The following is a 20,800-nucleotide window of genomic DNA, read 5'->3' as shown; positions in this document are numbered from 1 at the left end:
GTTTACCATGTCCATCCGTCCAGAGCCCTGAGGACTCCTGGCCATATCCCTTTGCCTTCCAGACTGCTCTCTCCTGGGTGGAACACAAATTCTGCATCTCACACAACTTCTGTGTGTTGATGGTATTAAATACCATCAACTGTGTGGCGTCTGTCTGTATGGGGGTAGCAGCTGCAAGCTTTGCGGCTTCGTCTGCTCGGCTGTTACCAAGGGATACTGGGTCTTGGCTATATGTATGTGCTTTACATTTGATAACAGCCACTCTGTCGGGTTCCTGTATCGCTGTTAGAAGCCTTTTTATGTGAGCTGCATGCGCTATCGGTGTACCAGCTGCCGTCATGAAATTTCTGAGCCGCCATAGGACTCCGAAATCATGTACTACCCCGAACGCGTATCTGGAATCGGTGTAGATATTGGCAGACTTACCCTTAGCCAATTCACATGCTCTGGTTAGGGCGACCAGTTCAGCAACCTGGGCTGAGTGAGGTGGGCCTAGCGGTTCCGCTTCTATGGTGCCTTGGTCATCTACGACTGCGTATCCAGTACACAAGTCTCCCGAGTCTGACTGTCTGTGACAACTACCGTCCGTGTAGAACGTGAGTTCTGCATCTTCTAGTGGATTGTCACTGATGTCAGGCCTTGCGGTAAAATTTTGGGTCAAATATTCCATACAATCATGTGCATCTTCCTTTGCATTAAATCCTCCTTCCCCATCACTCTCACCTTCCACCCTTTGTGTCTGACCAGGCACACCAGGGAGAAATGTTGCAGGGTTTAATGCACTGCATCTCCTTATGGTGATGTTTACGGGGGCCATTAGTGCTAATTCCCATCTCGTAAACCTTGCTGATGAGACGTGTCTGGTTTGGGCAGAATTCAATAAGGCCGATACTGCATGTGGTGTATGGATTGTGAGGTTGTGGCCTAGCACGACATCTTCGCTTTTTGTCACTAGCAATGCTATCGCCGCAACGCTACGCAAGCATGTGGGGAGGGATCGCGCTACCGTATCTAGCTGAGCGCTGTAGTATGCAACTGGTCTGCTGGCATCACCGTGTTTTTGTGTTAGTACCCCTGCTGCGCACCCAGCACTTTCTGTTCCGTATAGTTCAAAGGGTTTCCCATAGTCTGGCATACCTAGTGCTGGTGCCTGCGTTAGGCATTGCTTGAGTCTCTCAAATGCTGTTTCAGATTCGTCTGTATGCGAAATCCGATCAGGTTTGTTTGAGGAGACCATTTCCTGCAAAGGTAGCGCCAATATGGAAAACCCTGGGATCCAATTACGGCAATACCCACACATTCCTAAAAACGTCCTGATCTGTTGCTGGGTTTGTGGCAGTGTCATGTCTCTAATGGCTTGGATTCTATCAGCGGTCAGGTGTCTCAGTCCTTGTGTTAGACAGTGTCCCAAATATTTTACCTTAGTCTGGCATAATTGCAACTTGTCTTTGGAAACCTTGTGACCTGTGTCTGAAAGATGAAACAGGAGCTGTTTCGTATCCTTCAGGGAAGCTTCCAGTGAATCTGAACACAGCAGTAAATCATCCACATACTGTATCAATACTGATCCACTCTCTGGTTGAAAAGACTGTAAACAATCATGCAAAGCCTGAGAAAATATACTTGGACTGTCTATGAAACCTTGGGGTAACCGAGTCCACGTGTATTGGACTCCTCTGTATGTGAATGCAAACAAATATTGGCTGTCAGGGTGCAGAGGTACCGAAAAGAAAGCGGAGCAGAGGTCAATAACAGTGAAGAATTTGGCAGTGGGAGGAATTTGCATTAGGATGACAGCTGGATTAGGCACTACGGGGAACTGACTCTCGACTATTTTGTTAATCCCCCTTAGATCCTGCACTAGCCTGTAACCCCTCCCCCCACTCTTTTTAACAGGGAAGATGGGACTATTTGCTGTGCTGGACGTTCTTACTAGAATGCCCTGTTGTAGCAAGCGCTCTATTACGGGAAAAACTCCTAACTCCACCTCTGGCTTCAGAGGATACTGTGGGATTTTTGGAGCTATCCTACCATCTTTTACTTGTACTACTACTGGAGCTACGTTTGCCATTAATCCAGTGTCCTGTCCATCTTTTGTCCAAAGCGACTCTGGTATATGAGATGTCATCTCTTCTACTTGGGATGGGTTCCTATTTGTTATAACGGTGTGTGACATTAATTTTGATGGGGAGTCTAACATGTCTCGCACCTCCTGAGCGTGATTCTCAGGTATGTCCAAGAATACACCTTCAGGAGTACAATAAATGACGCAACCCATTTTACATAGTAAGTCTCTTCCCAGGAGATTGGTTGGTGCCGATGCAGCCAGCAAAAAGGAATGCTTGGTATGCAAAGGCCCTATTGTAATCTCGGCTGGTTTGCTAACAGGGTAGTGCTGGACTACTCCTGTTACTCCCATGGCTGGAATTGTCCTACCAGTGGTTCTCATGCCCACTGTCGAATTTATCACTGACTTGGCCGCCCCTGTGTCTACAAGAAAGTTTAAAGTTTTACCGGCTACATTGATTGCAATCTCTGGTTCGCTTCCAAGACTGGCAATCAATTTAACTGGTTGCAGATTACAGGTATGGCCACACCCCTATTGGGTATGCTGACCTCCCTGAATCCCATTGGCAGCAACTACTTGTGCGGGGTTTAGTTGGGAACTACCAGAGGCATGCCAATCTCTGTTCGGGGGGTATCTTTTTGTTTCCCCTGTATGTGGCTCAAAACTCCGCCTCTGTGGACCCTGCTCCCAATGTCGTGTGTTGTGTTGTTGTCTAGGGGGTTGAAAAGATCTTTGTACATTCTTTGATCTACATTCTCGTGCAAAGTGTCCCTGTCTGTTACAAGAAAAACATGTTATTCCACTTGCCTTACCCACAGGATTCGGTGGTACATACGCAGGCTGCCTTGTGGTCAGCGCCTGTATACTTACGGACATCAACTTATCACTTTGCGACTCCCTGTGTCTAGTGATGTTTTTGTCGTGATCAACAGCAGCCTCTCTCAAAGTGGACACTGACAGACCTCGCCAACATGGTTGTGTGGTCTGTACCCTAGCCTTCAATGTTTCTTTCAAACCATCCATCAGTACAGATACTGCTACTTCTCGATGGTTTGGGTTGGTCTTTATGTCTTCTATACCAGTGTATTTTGCCATTTCTGATAGTGCCCGGTGGAAATATTCTGCTGCCGTTTCGGACTCCTTTTGTTTAATGAAGAATAGTTTATTCCATTTAGCAACGGCTGGGAAATATTCTTTTAGTTGCAAATTTATCCTTTTTACATTATCCTGGTCGTACACATCTGTAAGCGGTACCTCTTTATCTAGTCCACAATCAGCCAAGAATTAACTGAGTCGACACTGGGAGGTAAGCAAGCTCTTAGCACTATCTGCCAATCCTTATTATTGGGCTCTAAAGTGTTTCCTAGATCCCTGATGTATTTTTGGCTTGCCACTAAATCCTTTCTGGGGTCTGGGAATTCAGACACTATGGTCCTTAATTCCATTCTAGTTAACGGGCAATACATGGCAATGTTCCTGACGGGTGTGGCTCCTGATGCATCTGTTTTCCCATTGGGAACTACTATCACCTTAACTGGATTAACTCTTACAACTTCATTCTGTGTAGATTCTACAGCTTGTGGTACAATTGTTTCCGTGTAATGCATGGTGCCGTACTTACCCGTTGACACGACCTCACCTATCCCTCCGCTAGGGGCCTTCACTAATCTCGTGGGTGGTGCAGTTCCTATTGTGGTTTCTGATATGGTGGCCGCTAGAGAGAGCGCTGAAATTGTTGCCGAATCGTCTTCTTGTTCACACTCCTGAGGAAGGTTCAAAACAGGGTACAACTTGCACGGGTTAATACTTGCATGAGTTATTTGGTTGACATCATTAACATTTACATTGTTACTAAGAGTTTGTGTTTTACTACCCAGTGCGTTTCTCTCCGCAATCAACTTCTCTCCTGCAATGTATGGTGGAGGAGGAGCTGTGGCAATCAACTTCCTGACTGCCCCAGATCCTGCCGCCAGAGCCAAACCTCTCTGTATCTCACCTTCCTGGTGCCATAACTGTAAGTAATCATGATGCTGAATTCGTCTCTTTGATGATTTTACGAGACATATCCTCCTCCTTAAATTTTGTAACACCTCTGGACTGAAGCTACCTATTCTTGGGAACTTGTCCCTGTCTTGTGCAGTCATTCTCTCCCATTCATCACATAAAACCTCTGTGTGACTACCGTATTTTTCACACATTACATATCGTGCCGACCCAACTGGTCGGTTCACAGAATCAACCTGAACCTGGGTTGATCGCCCCCTACCTGAGCAACTGGCCCCCATAGTCTGTAGGTGTTGCTTAGTCCTCCTTGGATTTTCTGTATCAAGGTTTTCAGCAAGCCTTTACAGACAACCAAATTACTCCACAGTAGGCCGGCGGTGGCGGTTTACCGAGTACCCCACTCACTCGCCCACCTCGACCAATACGACCTGATCACACCGATATGGTGCTGGCGTACTCGATACAGGGCCCCTATGGAACCTTCAGTTTACTGGAACATATGAGGGTTACCCGCAGGACACTTACTCTTTCCAGTAAACGTTGGGGTTGTTAGATAGTTCCTGAGTGACCAGCGAACTTCCCTTCCAAAAATAAAAAATTACACAAATCACGTCAGAGTGTACAAATAGCGTTTGTGACCCCTTTACTCTAATGGTATGAGGTCAGATTACTAACTACTGCACACAATTACGTGCGGTCCAATCGTTCAGTACACGAGCACTATTTGTCATGTACTGAAAGATCAATGGAATCTATGTTTCCGGCTGTGATTCCTTCAGCCAGAGCTTATGGCCTATATGGGTTCTGCACCAACACCCCAGGCGTTGTGCCACTGGACTTTTATAGCGGACCTCTTTGTACCTTTTACCTGTTACCTTATGACCTCCTGGTCTTGTTACACCTTATGACCTCCTGGTCTTGTTACACCTTATGACCTCCTGGTCTTGTTACACCTTATGACTTCCTGGTCTTGTTACCTTATGGTCCGCTATACTCTAATGCTCAAATATTATTTTAACCAGGGATGCCTCCCTAGCCACCGTATATGTCACTTACACGTATGTCCCTTGACGAGTACTCGGCTTTCCTTTTGGTTCCACCTTTTAAATTGTATAAACACACTCACTCAACACATGTACACTTTGTTTCTATGTCTATTTCTGCGCAGAAATTGTCTTCAGGCCAAAAGTGTTACCAATTAGGAGCAGGATCTGTTAAACTAAATTTCAGATTTTCCAAAAATAGATTTGCGTTATTTACCGCGTCGCGTTATCTACCGCTGTGCGTTACTTATTGCCTCTGCGCTAATTATCGCTTTGCGCTAATTCAACTTTTCGTGACTTGAGCTACGTGGGCGTAACCAGACGCTACGTTGCGTAGTGTACGCTGCGTGCGTCTGCCTTTTGGATTGCGTACGCTAGTCTTTGTTAGCGACACGTGTACGCAATGCAAAGGATCCACCGTAACACAATATACTTTTATCAATGTAAATGATCCCTGATCATCTACCGCAATCCACACTGACTGCCTTGTTTTCCAGACAACCCGTGTGTTGTTCTATATTTTAACTATTACCTCTACTATTAAATAACAGCAAATCTCCTTTTAGCCCTTTCTATCAACTATAAAAATTGGCAAACAGGAATGGTGATATACGAAAAATGAAATACACAAGTGAAAAGAAATGCAGGTATATGCGTGCGTACGCAAGACAAAAGAAAAATAAACAGTTTTAAAAAGACACAAGCGTTTTGTTCTTACTTCCGGTTACCGGGTTCCTTCAGCACTCTTTATCTAAGCGAAGCAGACGCTTATCCCGCCAGCACTATGAGACAATCTCCCACCCTTTGCTGGGGGCTAATGTCTGCTGATCTACCTAGTGCAGATGTGAGAAGTATAGGACGAGTTCCCAATTGACAATGCTAAATTCCTTTGTCGTATAAACAACCCTTTAAGAACACTGTACGCTGTTTGCTTAAGAAGTACCGTATGGGTACGTTATCTGCGTAACGATCGCTCAGCCGTAGGCGAGACGCTCAAGCGTCACGTTCGCTCGCGGCCCAGTGATCACAGGACACGTTATTGGTTATGACTAACGTAATGATTCGCTATGGCGTAGCATACGCTCGAGACCACAAGGAGGTCACCAGCGGCGCAGACGCTCACAATGCTATACCTTTATGTCTAAACCTTATACCAATGAAATACACAGAATACCTTAATGTGAATACAGGGTGTATGTGCAACCTTGTGTAACCTGACTAACTACAAAGCTGCTTGAGCGTCACCGACGCTCAAGTGAACACTTAACACTATAGAAAATACACAGATACTGGTTTAGGTTCCAAAGCCTATTAACTGTATTATATCTAATATACTTGTAAAAGGGGATAACAGTACAAATGATACACTACAATATAACAAGGACTTCCTAACCACAGAACTAAACTATAAATACAAGAAGACAATACTACACTGACCTAAATGCAATACAATACTATACTATAATACTATGAGAGATATAAGAGAAAAGAGGAGAGAGAGAGAGAGAGAGAGACGGAGAGAGATGAGAGAAATTGGCTCACAGTAAGACAATGATTACGGAGAGAAAACTTACGCACAAAGGGTATGATCGCATGCACCTCGATATCCAGCTCCCGGCTATCAGCAGATAACCGTTGGTGAGAGAGAGTGAAATTGGATATGGTCGGCCTGCCTATTTATGCCCCACACACAATGCAATCTCATAGTCCCTACAATCCCATTGTTCATTGGCCGAAGGAATTCGGCCCTGCATCATAACAAAAGGTCATAAGTTGATTCATATCAGTGGCCCTGGTTATGCAAAACAATGGGTGATGACTAACACATTCCTGTCTTCTGGAGAGCGATTGTTTGGCGAATACAAAACAGAATCCTGTCTGGGTTTTGTTCTATATTCATGATGTCCACTTTCAGTTGAGACAATGACATCTCAGCCCTCATTCTCCTGTATACAAATCCAGCCCCATTTGTAAACACAGGTGTTGGCCCTCCTCATTGAGTCTCAAAGCTCAGTGTAATCAAAGGCTATTGTACTCCGTCTGCGGGAAAGATACTGATTTGGAGTACAATTGATCTTCAATTACTATTCCGGTGCTTACCTTATGCATGTAAAGATATGAGGCCCTCCCAACATGCAAACTATTGTTTGGGGGATCTCTGAGGTCAAAGAGCCATTTGAGACCCACTGATACCTGTCTCCAACTGTTCAGGTGCATGACTAAGTGCAACAAATAATAATAAATAAATGGACATAACTTCTTATGTCCATAACTATTCGCACGAGCGATTAATACGCTCCAAACCAACACCGGAATATTGCTAATTAAATACTCTTCCGATGGGTACCAAACACTGCTGTATGATTCCTGTTAGACCCTTCGTACGATGCAAAGAGGGATTCCTCAGCTCAGGGACCTTCTATATTAACCAAACTTTCAGAATCTATCAAAGGGACCATGATCTATAAACTACATTAATTGTGAAAATATGTAACGAATGAGTCGCACGCTACGACTACGTAAACTCTACCGTAAATACGCATACCGCGCCTGCGAGTGCACGCTATTGCGGGTATGCGCCTCCACGGGAGAGCGCACGCATGCGCAGCACGGACCAGTGTGCGGTGCAAATATGGCAACGTGCATAGAGACATTTTTCTGACTTCGACACCTGTATAATAATAATGACAGGACATTATTATTATTATTATAATTATAATAATAAGTGGATACCACAGGCTTCTCCTCCTGTATAATAATAATAATAATAATAATAATATTATTATTAGTAGTAGTAGTAGTAGTAGTAGTAGTAGTAGTAGTAGTAGTAGTAGTAGTAGTAGTAGTAGTATTATCATCAACAACTGCACACCAGAGTCTACTACCCCTGTATAATAATAATAATAATAATAATAATAATAATAATGCTTCCCCTGTATAATAATAACAGGATACCACAGGCTGTTCCTACTGTACAATAATAATAACAGGACACCACAGGCTGCTCCCCCTGTATAATAATAATAATAATAATAATATTAATAATAATAATAATAATAATAATAATAACTGTACACCACAGGCTGCTCCTCCTGTATAATAATAATAATAACAAGACGCCACAGGCTGATCCTTCTGTATTATAATAATAATAATAATAATTACAACAACAACAACAACAACAGGACACCACAGGCTGCTCCCCCTGTAGAGTAGGATGCCACAGGCTGCTCCTCCTGTCTATTATGACAACACAGGATGCTCCCCCTGTATATTATGACAACACAGGCCACTCCCCCTGTATACTATTGACAGCACAGGATGGTACCCCTGTATATTATGACAACACAGGATGCTCCCCCTGTATATTATGACAACACAGGCCACTCCCCCTGTATACTATTGACAGCACAGGATGGTACCCCTGTATATTATGACAACACAGGCTGCTCCTCCTGTATAGTTTGACAACACAGGCCGCTTACCCTGTATATTTTGACAACACAGACCGCTCCCCGTGTACAGCACAATGCCACAGGACACAACACCTGCAATGTCCCGTGTATAAAATTACGGTAACGGCGGGGTCTGCGCCACCTGTATTACGGTAACGGCGGGGTCTCCTCCACCAGTATTACGGTAACAGTGTGGTCTTGTGCCACATGTATTACGGTAACGGTGGGGTCTGCGCCACCTGTATTATGGTAACGGCGGGGTCTGCGCCACCTGTATCACGGTAACGGCGGGGTCTGCGCCACCTGTATTACGGTAACGGCGGGGTCTGCACCACCTGTATTACGGTAACGGCGGGGTCTCCTCCACCAGTATTACGGTAACAGTGTGGTCTTGTGCCACATGTATTACGGTAACGGTGGGGTCTGCACCACCTGTATTACGGTAACGGCGGGGTCTGCACCACCTGTATTACGGTAACGGCGGGGTCTGCACCACCTGTATTACAGTAATAGGACACTAGAGTGTCAGCCACCTGTACAGGGATAATGCAGCACCAGAGGCTGCTCCAGCTGCACTATAACAAGGCACCAGAGGCTGCTCCCCCTGTAGTACAGAACCTGACACCAGAGCTGCTCAGCCTATAGAATAATAATAATAATATCATTACCTGCTGCCAGACACAGCAATGGCTGCTCTCTGCTCCTGCTGCCTTGTGGGAATGATAGAAGGAAGGCGGAGCTCAGACCAGGGGAAAATGGCCGCCGCTCCTGACGTCACTACACGGCCAGGGATCCTATTGCTGCTGCCGGACTGGTCTACAAGAAAATGGCCGCCGGACTCCGGCACTGAGGACATATGTGGTAATATTCATATTATAGCTTTACAGAGGACGGGGCTGTGGCCTGTGACAATACTTCCAAACTTAGCGTTCCACATACAGTGTCCGTGGAGATCAGGTAATGTGGTGTCCTGTTATTATTATTATTATACAGGAGGAGCAGCCTGTGGTGTCCTGATATTATTATTATTATACAGGGGGAGCAGCCTGTGGTGTCCTGATATTATTATTATACAGGGGGAGCAGCCTGTGGTGTCCTGATATTATTATTATACAGGGGGAGCAGCCTGTGGTGTCCTGATATTATTATTATTATACAGGGGGAGCAGCCTGTGGTGTCCTGATATTATTATTATACAGGGGGAGCAGCCTGTGGTGTCCTCATATTATTATTATACAGGGGGAGCAGCCTGTGGTGTCCTGATATTATTATTATACAGGGGGAGCAGCCTGTGGTGTCCTGTTATTATTATTATACAGGGGGAGCAGCCTGTGGTGTCCTGATATTATTATTATTATACAGGGGGAGCAGCCTGTGGTGTCCTGATATTATTATTATACAGGGGGAGCAGCCTGTGGTGTCCTGATATTATTATTATACAGGGGGAGCAGCCTGTGGTGTCCTGATATTATTATTATACAGGGGGAGCAGCCTGTGGTGTCCTGTTATTATTATTATACAGGAGGAGCAGCCTGTGGTGTCCTGTTATTATTATAATACAGGAGGAGCAGCCTGTGGTGTCCTGTTATTATTATTATTATAATAATAATACAGGGGGAGCGGACTGTGGTGTCCTGTTATTATTATTGAGAGGGAGCAGCCTGTGTTGTTGTTGTTGTTGTTATTATTATACAGGGGGAGCAGCCTTTGGTGTCCTGTTATTATTATAAAGGGGGAGTAGCCTGTGGTGTCCTGTTAATAAAGACATATGTTATTATTTTTATACTGGGGTGCAGCCTTTCGTGTCTTTGTTATTATTATTATTATTATTATTATTATTATTATTTTTATTATATGTAATTGTGGGGATTGAAAATATTGCTCAAATTCTAGGCTATATTAAAGCAGAGACCATAATATCCCTGGCATGTATAACAGATGATAATTGGAGCAGTATGAAGCAAATGTATATCACACACCTGGGTGCGTCACTGTGACGTCACTTATATCTATAGTAATAATACAGGGACATGACTCGGGAGGTGAGGGGATCTGGGAGCGTCACAGTGACATCACATATCTATAGTAATACAGGGACATGACTGGGGAGGTGAGGGGGACCTGGGAGTGTCACAGTGACAAGAGAAAGAACGTAGACTTCTTTGTGGGCGCACTCTTGTGAAGAAATAATGAGATATTCTCAAAGAATAAAACATAACTTTTATTACAAATTATTAACAATTTATTCAATCTCCTGAGAACAAATAATGTCTCTTCACGCCTTTCCCTTGCCTGTCTCCTGCCGCCTTTCCCCTGCCTGTCTCCTGCCACCTTTCCACTGCCTGTCTCCGTCCGCCTTTCCCCTGCCTGTCTCCTGCCACCTTTCCCCTGGCTGTCTCCTGCCGCCTTTCCCCTGCCTTTCTCCTGCCGCCTTTCCCCTGCCTGTTTCCTGTCACCTTTCCCCTGCCTGTCTCCTACCACCCCCACCCTGCTGCCCACCTGCCTGTCTCCTGCCGCCTTTCCCCTGCCTGTCTCCTGCCGCCTTTCCCCTGCCTGTCTCCTGCCACCTTTCCCCTGCCTGTCTTCTGCCACCTTTCCCTGCCTGTCTCCTGCCGCCTTTCCCCTGCAACATTTTCCCTGCCTGTCACCTGCAACCTTTCCCCTGCCTGTCTCCTGCAACCTTTCCCCTGCCTGTCTCCTGCAACCTTTCCACTGCTTGTTTCCTGCCACCTTTCCCTTGCCTGTCTCCTGCCTATCTCCTGCCGCCTTTCCACTGCCTGTCTCCTGCTGCCTTTCCCTGCCTGTCTCCTGCCACCTTTCCCTTGCCTGACTCCTGCCGCCTTTGCTACACCATCGGCTGGATGTGTGAAACCTGAGGTCACGGAGACTGTACGCCGCAGCTCCATGAATGAGGCCATAAAATTTCCCTCAGGAGACCCTGTCCCTTCACAACCAATTCTCACCCTTACACCACTCAATGGCTGCAGCCATACTCGTCTGACAACTCAGGACACATAGAGCACATGCTCCGTACGGGTCCTGCACATGAGCGGTATACCGAACATCAGTTCATTGTGACTCCACCCACAATAGCGCTACAATCTAGATCAGGCCCACTATACAATACAGCCTTATGGGGCTGGGTCACAGGAACCTCGGAGACACTGACCAGGACTCTATGGCTGTGGGGAAATAGGAGACTTAATGGCCACTCTATTCCACATTTACTATGTTACATGTGCAGTATGTTTTATGTGTTATATTTATTCTAAGGAACTCCAGCTGTCGGGAACAGAGTTTTTACTACACATCACACGTTCTGTATTCTCTCTGATTCACAAGGATGGACAAGGACAGGAGTCACAGGACTGAGAGTATAATAAATATCACCCTGGAGATCATCTACCTGCTGACTGGGGAGGTGAGTGGATCTGGGAGCGTCACAGTGACCTTATATCTATAGTAATAATACAGGGACATGACAGGGGAGGTGAGTGGTTCTGGGAGTGTCACAGTGACCTCACTAATATCTATAGTAATAATACAGGGACATGACTGGGGAGGTGAGTGAATCTGGGAGTGTCACAGTGACATCACTTATATCTATAGTAATAATACAGGGACATGACTGGGGAGGTGAGGAGATCTGGGAGCGTCACTGTGATGTCACTTATATCTATAGTAATAATACATGGACATGACTGGGGAGTTTGGGGGATCTGGGAGCATCACAGTAAAATCACTTATATCTATAGTAATAATACAGGGACATGACTGAGGAGGTAAGGGGATCTGGAAGTGACACAGTGATGTCACATATCTATATTAATAATACAGGGACCTGACTGGGGAGGTGAGAGGATCTGGGAATGTCACAGTGACATCACTTACATCTATAGTAATACTATAGGGACATGACTGGTGAGGTGAGGGGACCTGGGAGTGTCACAGTGACATCACATATCTATAGTAATAATAAAGGGACATAATTGTGGAGGTGAAGGAATCTGGGAGTGTCACAGTGACTTCACTTATTTCTATAGTAATAATACAGGGACATGACTGGGGAGGTGAGGGGATCTGGGAGTGTATATATCGATATTTGATGTCTCCACCATTACACAGGATTACACAATAGTGAAGAAGACATCCAATGAGTATGAGACACCCAGCAGCCATCTCCGTGTATCAGGAAGACTGAGTAGAACCCAGAGCCCCATCACGGTGCCTCCACCTCACTCACTGACACATGAGAGACACAATGATCAGAAGATCCTGGAACTCACCAACAAGATCATTCAGTTGCTGACTGGAGATGTGACTGCTGGGAATGGGGCATTATACAGTAACCCCGGGGGACGTGTCTGGGTGATGACTGGAGAGGTGACTGCCGGGAATGGAACATTATACAGTAACACCAGGGGACGTGACTGGGTGATGACTAGAGAGGTGACTGTCGGGAATGGTAGATTATACAGTAACACCATGGAATGTGTCTGGGTGATAACTGGAGAGGTGACTGCTGGGAATGGGACATAATACAGTTACAGCGGGGGACGTGTCTGGCTGAAGACTGGAGAGGTGACTGCTGGGAATGGTACATTATACAGTAATACCGGGGGACGTGTCTGCATGATAACTGGAGAGGTGACTGCTGGGAATGGGGCATTATACAGTAACACCAGGGGATGTGTCTGGGTGATGACTGGAGAGGTGACTGCTGGGAATGGGACATTATACAGTAACACCAGGGGATGTGTCTGGGTGATGACTGGAGAGGTGAGTACTGGGAATAGGACATTATACAGTAACACCGGGGAACTCGTCTGGGTGATGACTGGATAGGTAACTGCTGGGAATGGGACATTATACAGTAACACCAGGGAATGTGTCTAGGTGATGACTGGACAGGTGACTGCTGGGAATGGGACATTATACAGTAACACCGGCGGATGTGTCTGGATGATGACTGGAGAGGTGAGTACTGGGAATAGGACATTATACAGTGACACCGGGGAACTCGTCTGGGTGAAGACTGGAGAGGTGACTGCTGGGAATGGGATATTATACAGTAACACCAGTGGATGTGTCTGGGTGATCACTGGAGAGCTGACTGCTGGGAATGGGACATTATATAGTAACACCAGGGGATGTGTCTGGGTGATGACTGGAGACGTGACTGCTGGGAATGTGACATTATATATATAGTAACACCAGGGGACGTGTCTGGGTGGTGACTGCTGGGAATGGTACATTATACAGTAACACCAGGGGTTGTGTCTGGGTGATGACTGGAGAGGAGACTGCTGGGAATGGGGCATTATACAGTTACACCAGGGTATGTGTCTTGGTGATGACTGGAGTGGTGACTGCTGGAATGGGGTATTGTACATATTATACAGTAACACCTGGGGATGTGTCTTGGTGATGAATGGAGAGGTGACTGCTGGGAATGGGACATTATACAGTAACACCAGGGGATGTGTCTGGGTGATGACTGGAGAGGTGACTGCTGGGAATGGTGCATTATACAGTAATACCAGGGGATGTGTCTAGGTGATGACTGGAGAGGTGAGTGCCGGGAATTGGGCATTATACAGTAACACCGGGGATGTGTCTGGGTGATGACTGGAGAGGTGACTGCTGTGAATGGGGCATTATACAGTAACACCGGGGGATGTGTCTGGGTGATTACTGGAGAGGTGACTGCTGGGAATGGGACATTATACAGTAACACCAGAGGACGTGTCTGGGTGATGACTGGAGAGGTGACTGCTGGGAATGGGACATTATACAGTAACACCAGGGGACGTGTCTGGGTGATGACTGGAGAGGTGACTGCTGGGAATGGGACATTATACAGTAACACCAGGGGATGTGTCTGGGTGATGACTGGAGAGTAGACTGCTGGGAATGGGGCATTATACAGTAACACCAGGGGACGTGTCTGGGTGATGACTGGAGAGGTGACTGCTGGGAATGGGACATTATACAGTAACACCAGGGGATGTGTCTGGGTGATGACTGGAGAAGTGACTACTGGGAATGGGACATTATACAGTAACACCAGGGGATGTGTCTGGGTGATGACTGGAGAGGAGACTGCTGGGAATGGGGCATTATACAGTAACACCAGGGGATGTGTCTGGGTGATGACTGTATCACTGTGTGTGTCATGTTCCTATAAGGTGTCAGGATGTCACTGTCTATGTCTCCATGCAGGAGGGGGAGTATATAGAGGAACACGGGGGTCTGTACGAGGACGTGATGATGGATAATCACCGGCCCCTCACATCACTTGGTAAGAGGAGACTGTCATGTATTGTACTGGGGAGAGCAGGTATGGGGGCCCCCTATATACACACATCACCTGATAATCACATATATACACTGTACTCAGTCACTGTGTGTCTCCTACAGATGGGCCCAGTAACAGAGATACCCCTGAGAGATGTCCCCGTCCTCTGTATTCCCAGGATTGCACAGAGGAGAATCACAGGATTCCACAGGAGGATCAGGTAGGTGGGATTTTGGGTCTTACCAATATACCAAAGTGACTGTCACTATATGATCTGTAGAGGAGCTGTTTGTCTTATACACTGATATTATACTGTTTCACCTCAGTTTAATCTGACTGTATGCCAATGTCATTATAGTGTTTTTTTTTTTCTTTTTAGGTAGAACGTCTGTCTAATACTAAAATACCAGATATAGAGGGAGAAGAAGAGACGTATGTGACTGATATAAAGGCAGAAGATATAGAGGGAGAAGAAGAGACGTATGTGACTGATATAAAGGCAGAAGATATAGAGGGAGAAGAAGAGACGTATGTGACTGATATAGAGGCAGAAGATATAGAGGGAGAAGAAGAGACGTATGTGACTGATATGAAGGCAGAAGATATAGAGGGAGAAGAAGAGACGTATGTGACTGATATAAAGGCAGAAGATATAGAGGGAGAAGAAGAGACGTATGTGACTGATATGAAGGCAGAAGATACAGAGGGAGAAGAAGAGACGTATGTGAGGGGTGATCAGCAGTGTAAGGAGGAGGAGATCCCTACAGATATCAGCACAGGTGAGTAATAAACACTTATTACAGAAGTCACATATTCTCATTGTTCAGTCACTACAACAATCTCTTATCCTACACCCTCCTCTGTCAGTACAGACTAATGATGGAAATGTATCTGCCCAGTGGTGCAGTGGTGTAGTCTAGGACCATCAGCCCTGTTTTCAGTTGGGTGTTTATAAAACAACTCTTGTGGCTGGCCCCACCATTGGATACAATGGAGCGCCTATGCGCTACATTGTATCTTCAGTGCGCAGCCTGACTGACAGTTCAGGCGCGCACAGCCAATCAGGAGAGTGCCGTGACGTGGCGCTCCCTGATTGGCTGAAGGGACCTTCTGTGACAGGAGTCACGGGGGGTCCCGCTTGGCGGGGAAAGGGGTCCCATGTGTAAACATGGGACCCCTTTCAGTGCGTGGTCCGGGTAATGCTTTTTACTATTTTGCCAAGTACGTGGATTACAAACAGAAGAGGACCGATCTACACAGGATTGTTGTGAGTATAATTTTATTTACAGGTACCACGTGGATTCTACGTGGAGAAGGGGACCGACTCTTTGTGTCAACATAGGTAAGTATGTGTGTATGTCGGTGTGCATGTATGTAATAGAGTTGTACTGTCACGGTGTGTGTGTCCTGTTTTTATTTGGGTATTTTTTTGTAGTAGAACTACAGGTACCAGCGGGCCCGTTTCCCCCCCGCATGCTGGTACTTGTGGTTCTCCAAGTACCAGCTTGCGGGGGAGGCTTGCTGGGACTTATAGTTCTGCTACAAAAAACAATATTCTTTTTTTTAGACAAAAGGCTATCAGCCTCCCATCCGCCGCCCTTGGATGGGGGGGGACAGCCTCGGGCTTCACCCCTGGCCCTTGGGTGGCTGGAGGGCCGGGACCTCTTGATTTAAGGGGTCCCCACTCCTCCAGGGTACCCTGGCCAGGGGTGACTAGTTGGGGATTTAATGCCAGGGCCGCAGGGACCTATATAAAAGTGTCCCCCGGCTGTGGTATTATCTCTCTGACTAGTGGAGCCCGGTGCTGGTGTTAAAAATATGGGGGACCCCTATGCTTTTTGTCCCCCGTATTTTTGGCACCAGGCCCAGGTGCAGAGCCCTGTGCTGGTTGTTAAAATAAGGGGGATCCCCTGACAATTTTTCCCCTGTATTTTTACAACCAGGACCGGCTCAAAGAGCCCGAGGCTGGTTGTGCTTAGGAGGGGGGACCCCACGCAATTTTTTTCTGATTTTTTTACCACTTTAAAAACTGTTTTAATGTACACAATGAAGCCCTGCACGGATCTCACAGATCCGGCCGGGATTTCTTGTGTTTTGTCAGGCAGTGTTTTACTCATCACTCCCGTAAAACACTGCCTGACATTACGAATCACATCGACATCGGAAAAAACGAATGAGGAAAACTCGGTAGCTTAGTAAATGACCGTATCAGAATTCAAAAAGTTGCAGCAAAATGCACCCGATACCATTCGAGATCAAACACCCTTAAAAACGGCTAAAACACGAATATTAGTAAATAAGCCCCCTGGTGGCTACAGATGTCATACTTAGAGAAAGGACATCCTTTTTTGGATTCTGGATTGGGTGGTCCTCACATCTTCAAGGTCGGTGTACTCCAGACAAAAGTTGCTTGCCAATCAACGTCCTGGAACTTCGGGCACTCTACAGCGCTTTCTTTCAGGCTCAGGATCTCCTCCAAGGCAGGCCTGTTCAGATTCAGTTCGACAATGTCACTGCAGTTGTCTATCTAGACCACCAAGGGGGCACTCTCAGCCATCTGGCTATGGCAAAGGTGGAGCGCACGCTCCAGTGGCCTGAGACTCACCTTCCGGCCATCTCAGCTGTGTTTCTACCAGGAATCCTCAACTGGGGAGCAGACTTCCTCAGTCGGCAGAATGTCCACAGCAGCGAATGGGCTCTGCACCCTGAAGTGTTCCAGAACCTGGTAAACAGATGGGGTCTGCCGGATGTAGACCTCATGAACTTGCATCACAATCACAAGGTCCCAATCTATAGATCCAGGACCAAAGATCCGCAGGCAGCATTCGTGGACATTTTATCAGTACGGTGGACCTTCCTTCAGGGATACCTGTTTTCTCCAGTATCGCTGTTACCCAGATTTCATTGCAAGTTTAAACGTGAAGGAGGCCCCATTATACTGATTACTCCCATATGGCCTAGGCACCATTGGTCCGCTGATCTGCAAAATTTATCCATAGACATGCCATTCCTACTGCCACAGCGAGCAGACTTGTTGTCTCGGGGTCCCTGTCTGCATCGGAACCTGGCTCGACTGTCTTTGATGGCTTTGCTCATGAGTCATCAGTCTTCAGAGCTATGGGGTTCTCGGATGCAGTGATATAGACCATTTGCGTCTTCAACCCGCATCTATTACCTGATTTGACATGCTTATTTTCAGTGGTGTGCGCCTAGGCGCTATGACCCTCCTACCTTTTTAGGGTCTCCAAGGTACTGACCTTTCTACAAGCAGGGTTAGACCTTGGTCTTTGCCTAGCATTCCTGAAAGTACAAGTTTCTGCACTATCAGTGTGGTTTCAATGACAGATTGCGCCACTACAAGATGGGCGTACCTTTTTTCAAGGAATACTCCATATCCAGCCTCCCTTTGTACATCCAGTGGCCCCTGGGATTTATCCCTTGTCTGGCAAGCTCTTAAGACTTCCCCATTTGAGCCTTCAGAGTCAGTGGACCTTAAGTGGCTGTCTGTAAAGGTGTTATATCTCCTGGCTATTGCCTCTATGAGAATGGTGTCTGATTTAGGAGTGCTTTCCTGTCCTTCATTTCTGATCTTCCATCAAGATAGGGCAGTTCTCCAGACCAAGGTGAGGCACCTTCCTAAGTTGGTGTCCAAGTTTCATCTAAATACAGAGATAGTGGTTCCAGCCTTTTAGTCCTTGTTATGCACACCAGTGCCAGCAGGAATGTACTGATGTCTGAACGGAGAGGGATGCAAAACAAATGAACTCACAGACAGACTGGGGAATATGACATTACATACACAGAAGGTGATAGAGTAACAAAATAAACACAAAGTGAACAGAGAAGCCCAAAGGCTAAGAAACTTGGTGTCTCCCTAGTATTAGGAATGCTCAGATGGAAAGAAGCGAGATGTTGTGATTTAATACGTAGAGAACCCGAAATGCTGTTGCTAAGGGTAACAGCAAAACCCTAAAGGGTTACCAACGGGTGTGGCAGTAAACTCCTTGGTCAGAGATGGAATAATAGACACAAGGAGAGTCTCCACAATCCTAGTCCTCACTTGCAGTGCACCGGTTCAGCTTACTGCCACTAAACTGACACCTGGACACCTTGCACAGTGAGAAACGATTTTGGCAGGCAAGTCTGAGAATACAGCCGCAAACTTGCTAGGTTCACAGAATAGCAAAAGAACCCCAGCAGGTTAAACGACTGACTCCAGTCTTACTGCTAGGTCTGGATTGGCAGAGTGTAGTACCAAATCCCAAGGCCTATTTGCAGTAAGCAACAAGCAAATACAAAGTTACACAGTACTAGCTAACTTTCAGGAACTGACTAACCAACAAAGATTCAGCTGCATCTGCCTAACCTGAGAAGAGGGTTTATATAGCAGGTGCTGTCCACGCCCCACTCAGACCTCACAGACTGTGAGCACAAAAACCAGCACCGGATCCCCTGCCGTGCAGAACCTGTAACCACTGCACAGCAAAAGACCCGAACCGGAGTATCAGCTGCGCTCAGGTTACTCCGCTAGCACTTGCCTCCCGGTTGCCATGACGACGTGGCAGCACAGGGCAGGAGACCCTAACAGTCCTATTGGCTGGTGAGGCCTTGGAGGTGGTTAATAAGGATTTATGTGAAAAGTACCAGAGTGATCAGGAAAACGGATTCTCTATTTGTCCTGTATGGATTCTATCAGCAAGGTTGGCCAGCTAGTAAACAAACGCTGTCCAGGTGGCTTTGCATGACTATTGCAGAGGCTTACATTCAAGCTGATCTTCCTGTTCCGGTCTCTGCTCATTCAATACGTTCAGCAGGTCCCTCATGGGTGGCTCGCTGAGGTGCTACTGCTGAACAACTCTGCAAGACAGCTACGTTGTCTTCTATTAACACGTTCCTGAGGTTTTTATGCCTTTTGATACCTTTGCCTCTCAGGAAGCTTCCTTAGGGCGTCGGATTCTCCTGTCTACTCAGGAGCGTCCCCACTCTTAGGGGAAACTGCTTTAGGACATCCCCAATGTAAGGACTGTGGATCACTATGGATCCTGATGAAGAAAACAAGAGTTTTGTTAGACTTACCATGGTGAACTCTTTTTCTTCGAGGTCCATAGGATCCACAGTGCGCCCACCCTGACACACCTGTCTTGGGGAAATACTTTTCTCTTACGTCCTAGAGGATACTGTGTGTGTGTGTGTGTGTGTGTGTGTGTGTCCCTTTCACAATCATGTCCAGGGACTGTATCTCTTGTACTGCAGTATGTCTCTCATCCCCTGAGGACTCACTACCCTGCACCCAAGATAGTGCTCCCTCTCAAGCTAGTGGGGCTGAACCCCCGTGGTTGGCTTCTATTAAAAGGATGATTTCTAATATTTGCACTAAGCTATCTCATAGTGAAAGGGAGACACAATTCTTAAGGCAGTCTATGGATGACCTGATCAACAAAGATTCAGCTCTCATACCTGTGTCTCAATCCCTCGCCATTTGCCTACAAAAGTGTACTCTGGCCCAAGTCATGCAGGGTGACACTGATCTGGATCCGGATAATATGGATGCCAGTGGGGGGGGATGCTGTCCTGTCACAGGGTATCCAGGCCCTCATAGATGCGGTTAGAACTGTCTTACATATTCCTGTCAGGGCAGAGGAAGTAATTGAGGAATATTACTTTAATACAAAAAAAGAAATCCTCAGCTACTTTTCCGGCTTCAAAGGCGTTAAATGTCCTCTTTGAAGAAGCTTGGGTGAACCCTGACCAAAAATGTCAGATCCCAAAAAGGTTAATTTCTTCCTTCCCCTTTACTTTGGAGGATAGAAAAAAAAGGAAAAACCCATCGATAGTGGACGCATCTGTGTCCAGGTTGTTGCGAAAGATAATCTTACCGGTTCCCGGGGTGGCGTCCTTAAAGGATGCGGCTGACCGTAAGGTTGAGACCACT

At 46.4% G+C, this 20,800-nt stretch overlaps 1 protein-coding gene across 4 annotated transcripts in view; it reads left to right on the top strand.

Moving 5' to 3' along the window:
- The first annotated feature begins 9,449 nt into the window (after positions 1–9,449).
- Positions 9,450–20,800, top strand: part of LOC135048372 (zinc finger protein ZFP2-like) — a 45,826-nt gene continuing 34,475 nt past the window's right edge. For 2 of the 4 annotated variants that reach the window (XM_063955525.1, XM_063955523.1), the window contains exons 1-6: positions 9,457–9,527; positions 11,844–11,991; positions 12,696–12,953; positions 14,793–14,871; positions 14,991–15,092; positions 15,252–15,647. In XM_063955525.1, coding sequence (XP_063811595.1) covers positions 11,914–11,991; positions 12,696–12,953; positions 14,793–14,871; positions 14,991–15,092; positions 15,252–15,647 — 913 coding nt within the window. In that variant the 5' untranslated portion in view covers positions 9,457–9,527; positions 11,844–11,913. Of the gene's footprint in view, positions 9,528–11,843; positions 11,992–12,695; positions 12,954–14,792; positions 14,872–14,990; positions 15,093–15,251; positions 15,648–20,800 lie in introns of all 4 variants that reach the window. The other 2 variants (XM_063955524.1, XM_063955526.1) reach the window with 2 other exon arrangements.

Source organism: Pseudophryne corroboree, unplaced genomic scaffold (assembly GCF_028390025.1).
Source record: "Pseudophryne corroboree isolate aPseCor3 unplaced genomic scaffold, aPseCor3.hap2 scaffold_950, whole genome shotgun sequence".
Lineage (NCBI taxonomy): Eukaryota > Metazoa > Chordata > Amphibia > Anura > Myobatrachidae > Pseudophryne > Pseudophryne corroboree.
The sequence above is the reverse complement of the archived record's forward strand: the minus strand, read 5'-3'. Positions and strand labels throughout refer to the sequence as shown.